At 42.8% G+C, this 6,000-nt stretch overlaps 1 protein-coding gene across 1 annotated transcript in view; it reads left to right on the top strand.

Annotated features, from left to right (window-relative positions):
• Positions 1–1,256: 1,256 nt before the first annotated feature.
• Positions 1,257–6,000, top strand: part of TENM4 (teneurin transmembrane protein 4) — a 640,191-nt gene continuing 635,447 nt past the window's right edge. The window contains 1 exon segment of the mRNA XM_078156941.1: positions 1,257–1,538. Coding sequence (XP_078013067.1) covers positions 1,316–1,538 — 223 coding nt within the window. The 5' untranslated portion in view covers positions 1,257–1,315.

Here is a 6,000-nt window from a genome sequence, read left to right as displayed (position 1 = left end):
CTCAAGTTACTGGGTTCTCAAGAATACAGGTCATTGCCTAAGTGTGGTGGTGTAGGCCTGTGATTCCCTGCTGCTTGGGAAGGCTAAGGCTGGTGGATGGCTTGAGCTCTGGTGTTCTGAGCTGTAGTAAAACCAGTCAGGTGTCTACACTGAGTCTGGCACTGATATGATAAGTGCACAGGAGCCGCCGGGCCACGAGGTCGCCTAACGAGGGACAAATTGGCCCAGGGAATCTGCAGAGTGGCTCAGAGATTTATGCTGCTTAGTGGTGGTGCTGGACCTTGAGGAACAATTGTCCTTCCATCTTGGAGAAGATAGGGAGACCCAATCTCAAAAGAAAAAATAATTTAATTTTTTTAAAAAAGAGCATGGGTTATTTTTGTTATCCTCTTTATGTTTTTTATGTATTTTTAAAGCTGACAGTCATATACCTCCAAAAGTCTCATGATGGAAAATGCTAACCACATCCAAAGAAAGAACTATGGAGTTTGAATGCAAATCGAACCAGACTATTTGCTCTTTTTTTCTTCTGTTTTGTTTTGTTTCTTCTTTCTTGTGGTTCCTGTTATTGGTTCTAATTCTTCTTTACAACATGACTAATGGGAAAATTAAAAAAACAACAACTGACAGTCACAGCAGTTGCTACTCTCTTTTGTGACTACCATGAGGCAGTGAAGTGCAATAGTTAGTGCACCAGGTTAGGGGCGAGAAGACTCAGCTTTCCAGTCCCTGCTCTGCCATAACTGAGTCCCTTTGTGACTCTGGTCAGGGCCCTTCCCTCCTCTGGCTTTTTTTTTTTTGCTTACCTGTGTAAGGTAAGATTGTGAAGGTCTCTGCCAGCTATAAAATTCTATTTCTATACTCTCAATTTCCTTTCAGTTTTATCCTTATGCTCATATGTTCTGTGTTTTAAAGTCCCTTGCAACCATTAAAATCTACATTCTCAGTTTTAAAATTTTGTATTCTAAGGTATTTTATGGTTCTCATTATTTTATGTTCTCTTTCTACAATGCTGTGTTCTAAGGTCATTTCTGGCTCTAATGTTCTGTGTTCTCTGCACTAATTAGCTAGGTTTTCAGGTTCCTTCTAGCTCTGAGCTGCTGTGGTTTGGGGCTCTGAAGGTGCCCTGAGCAGCTACTCAGTCACAGGCAGAACTGGAGAGCACAACTTTGGAAGCCAGTGTTAAGGGGAGCCCTTGAGCAATTACCCTGGCATGAGCTCACCCTGATTCTTTTGTCTGTCCCCTACAGAAGATTCTGATTTGATTGCTGCAAGGACTCTGTTTTTGGATGCTGAAAAGCCTGCGGTGGGCGCCATGGATGTGAAGGAAAGGAAGCCGTACCGTTCCCTAACCCGGCGCCGGGACACTGAACGCCGCTATACCAGCTCCTCAGCAGAAAGCGAAGAGGGCAAAGTACCCCAAAAGTCCTACAGCTCCAGTGAGACCCTGAAGGCCTATGACCAAGATGCCCGCCTAACTTATGGCAGCCGGGTCAAAGACATGGTACACCAGGAGGCGGATGAGTTCTGCCGAGCAGGTGAGCAGATTGCGGCCAAGTTCTCCATCCTCTGGCCTGGCACAATCCTTGCTGGTGGGAGGGAAGGAGGAAGGGAGCAAAAAAGTATCCAAGAGTAGAACAGTGGCAAGAGGCCATGAGTATGGTCAGTGAGGACCATGTCTGTTAGGTTCTGTGGGGCATGTGACAGAATGACAAGCTTTGGTTCTGGGTCTCTACAAGGGTGGTGCCGTGGAAAGAAGGCTGGCTAGGCTAGGTGTCCCAAGATCCAGAGCTGGCCCTTCTGGGGAAGCAGAACCCCAACATAGGGGACAGATGAAAAGTAATGCAAGGTGATAATAAGTACTCACATTATCATAATGCTTGAAGGTCCACAAGAGAAACAGCAATACACAGTAGATAGAGCTGCCAAACTCAGGGAGATCTGGGTTCAGGTCCTGCCCCTTACTGCTGCCTGTTCTGTTACCCTGGGCAAACCACTTAGCCACTCTCTCAGTGATCTTAGGCAACTTTCTAAATTGTGGGGGCAGCTAGGTGGTACAGTAGATAGAGCACCAGCCCTGGAATCAAGAAGATCTGAATTCAAATGAGGCCTCAGACACTATCTGTGTGATCCTAGCAAGTCACTCAACCCCAGTTGCCTCCAAAAATTTTTTAAAAAATTTAAAGACTATAAATTGTGGAACTTCTTCTGGCAGCCAAGCTTTATTGGAAGTTTCCTTAGTGGAAACTCCCTATATCTATGAAATCATATCTATGAAGGAGGAGCGGAAGGAAGGAAGGAAGGAAGGAAGGAAGGAAGGAAGGAAGGAAGGAAGGGAGGGAGGGAGTAGGAAGGAGGAAAGAAAGAAAAAGAAAAAAAAAGGACTTTCCTCATAACAACTCTTTAAATTAGGGAAACAGACAAAAATATTTTTATTTTAAACATGAGTATACTGAGCCACATGCCTAGTACCATAAAACTTGATTTTTCTATTTTCTCTCTGTCCCCTATTGGTCTTCTGATTGTAAATTAACTAAAAGCCCTACATTTTACTAATCACACAACATAAGTGAGTGGATGTCTCTTTGCCAGGCTGCTTTACAATCTGTAAAACTGGAAAATTAATTGTCTGCTCTACTACTGACTAACCATGTGAGAATAGAAGTCTCGGCCTCAATTTCCTCCCCTTTAAAATGGGACAGTTGGCACTGACATTATCTAGGATCATGTTTATTTTTCAGTGCATTAACATTCTATGTCTTATGTCCCTTCTGTCCATCATTTGATTCTTTTTCTGAGCGCTCCCAGCGCTGGCATTCTATCCAGCATTCTGTGTTCTAAGGTCCTATCCAACTCTAACATTCTGTGTTTTCAGGTGCCTTCCACTCTAATGTTCTGTGATTCAATATTCTACCAGTCTGAGTTTTAAAGTCCCATCCAGTTCTGACATTTCATGTACTCAGGTCCCTTCCAGTTCTGATACTACATGCTCTACAGTCCCTTCCAGCTCTGACATTCCATGCTCGAAGATCCCTCCAAACTCTGACATTCTATGCTCCTGGGTCCCTTCCAGCTCTGACAGTCCATGCCCTAAGACCCCTTCTAGTGCTCACATTCTGTGCCCTTAAAGTCTCTCCCAGCTCTGTCATTTCATACTCTGACATCCCTGCCAGGTCTAATACCTGTATAAGGTCCCTTCCAATTCTAAAGTTCTATAATTCCTTAGAGATGAATCCAATTTGGATGTAAGACTCTAGAATACTACCTGATCAAGAACAGCAGTGTTGTATTCTAAACAGTTTCTTACCATTTGATTCCAGACTGTGTAAATAATGATTTGTTTCACCAGGGATGAGGAGGCACGTTTCTTTGCACATCCATTCCCAGGTGAAGGTTTTCAGGGAATCATTCTCCCTCTCTAGCACAGTCCATTTGGTTACCAATGTCTCTCAGCGAGCCAGGGTCAGAGATTTGACCCCTCCACCCATCCATCTAGAAGCCAGGAGATAGTGACTGACTCTTGCAGGAATCCAAACCAAGGCTTTGGCTTCCTTCGCCACGTGTTCTGACTTATAGAGCTAATGGGCCAGGATGAAAAGGGAGTAGTTTCCTGGGAAAAGACAGAAAAGGCCAAAGAGCAAAGTGGCCACAAGAAACATTTCCAACTTGAAAGAATAAATTCCCTAAATAAACAAGTCAGCTCATATATTGGAAGAGTCTTAGCTGGGCCGCCAGAAACCAAAATGATTCGAGTCAGCATAGTAAAAAATAGACGCACATTAAAAAGTCTCCAATATTTATTGTCTTCCTTCTATTGACTCATATTCCACCAGCTTAAAAGGGTATGTGGGGCAGGCCGTATGGAAATCAATGCCGCTCAGGGTTTTTTATGTCAGATAAATTTGATTTTCCGTTAACTGTAGCATTCATTTTTCATAATTTATGAGCTGTCTCTCCTGAGGAGGGTGGTGGCCAGCTGTGTATTGACATGTGGGATAAGGGTAGCCAAGGCAGTTTGGCAGAGTGGGAAGATTGCTGGATCAGGTGTCAAATGACTTCAGCTCCAGCCTCAGCTCTGCTTCATGCCCCTAAGACTCAGTGTCCCCTTCTGTAAAAAAGAAGGGATTGGACTGAATTTTTTCTAAGGTCTGTACAAGTCCTGATGTTTTTCCATCTAAGGGCCCTTCTGGTGCTTAACATTCTATGAATCTGTGATTATGTGTGATTGGTGGCAAGATTTGGATTCAATGAGATGAGGAGTGGAGCATATAGAAGAGAATGAGCCATTCTGGCTATTGTGGGCCCTTTCCTCAGAAGGAGAGGTGGGTGGGTGTGTATGCACATATACTATATATTATATACACACATATATGTATGTGTATGCATATATACACATATGCAGGTACACACATGTATCTACATAAATATATACATATATACATTAAAAGAAACAGCTAAATCCATAAGAACCCAGCATGAAAGAGATCTTAACCATGGTGGTCATTCTTACTTCTAAATGGTAGGTTAATAAGTACATAGAAGCAAGGGGGAGAGAATAAGCATTTATATAGAACCTATGTGCCAGGTACTGTTCAAAGCATTTTTTATAAATAACATCTAAATTGATCTTCACAATAACCCTACGAGGTAGATACCATTATTATCCCCATTTTATAGGTCTGAAAACAGGCAAACAGAGCAGCGACTTGTTCAGTCACACAACTAGCAAATGTCTGAAGCTTAGGCCCAGCTCCATGTATTGTACCACCTAGTTGTGTGGAATTGAGGGGCTCCTTCTGCTATGAATAAAATATGGTTACAAGTAACTTGTTTATTCTGGAGTATAAATGTACCCCAAATGATCAGTGTGGCTATTCTACAATTCCAGCAAAGCTGACCAGCTCCTGGTTGAGTGTGGGCAGTAAATGCATCTCAGAAAGAATGTAAACCAGGACCTGTGAGTAGTTCCAGTTATAGAACCATCCATGTGTTCTCCCTATAGCCTTTGTTTGAATATCGTAAATTATAGATGTTCCCTGAAAATCAACCAGTCACTCAACACATATTTATTAATAGCTTGCTAGCTGCTGACAAGTATAAAACAGTTCCTGCCCTCAAGGATCCCCTATTCTAATAGCATATGCTGTGGCTTTCTACTTCAAATCTGGAAGCTAGTTGGCATACCTAGCATTTGGGTTCCTGACATGGCGGAGATAAGAGCCAGCCATCAACAGAGAGGCCCCAGTTTTGACAGTCCTTTAAAATGATGGGTTCCTGTATCGATCATAAAATCATAGTCTTAGGACCAGAAAGGAGCTTTGAAGTCATTGGGTCTAAATCTTCCATTTTGCATGTGAGGAAACTGAGGCCTAGCAAAGTTAAGATACTTGCCCAAGATGAGGTAGATACATGGCAGTGCCAGAATTGAAACCCATAGCAAATCAGTGGTAGAGCCGTAAGAACCTAGTACCTCTGATTATCAATGCAATACTCTTTGTACTGGGCCACATCAATATTCTCTGTTGAAAGGCAAAGGGGATGGCTTACATGTGGCTTCTCTCTACTTGCAGATACTCTCTCATCTTCTTCCTCATCAATTAATCAGTTAACCAGCAGGCCTTTATTGAGAATATGCTCTGCACAAGGCCTTATTTTTTATCTTCTGGGAGATACAAATAAAACTAAGGCGTGATTCCTGCCCTTTACACATGCAGTACTGCTGGGGAGAAAAGACAAGCACAGTTGGGGAAAATACCTAATAGTGGAATTTGGAATTTGGAAATCACATGGAATTTGACTGGGTCCTCTGACTCCAACTAAAGTGATCTTTCCACTTTTCCACTCCAGTCTTCCTCCTTGAATATCTCCCCTAACAGAAGCCCAGTCAGTTCCCAAGGATACAGAAGCCTTGTAAATGACTACCCTTGCTATGATCATTTAGTATGGGTAAACCATTGGTCAGGAGAGATTGACAGGCCTAGCTAAACAGAAGACAAATGG

Source organism: Phascolarctos cinereus, unplaced genomic scaffold (assembly GCF_003287225.1).
Source record: "Phascolarctos cinereus isolate Bilbo 61053 unplaced genomic scaffold, phaCin_HiC Scaffold_726;HRSCAF=1367, whole genome shotgun sequence".
Lineage (NCBI taxonomy): Eukaryota > Metazoa > Chordata > Mammalia > Diprotodontia > Phascolarctidae > Phascolarctos > Phascolarctos cinereus.
This window is presented reverse-complemented; position numbering and strand designations above follow the sequence as displayed.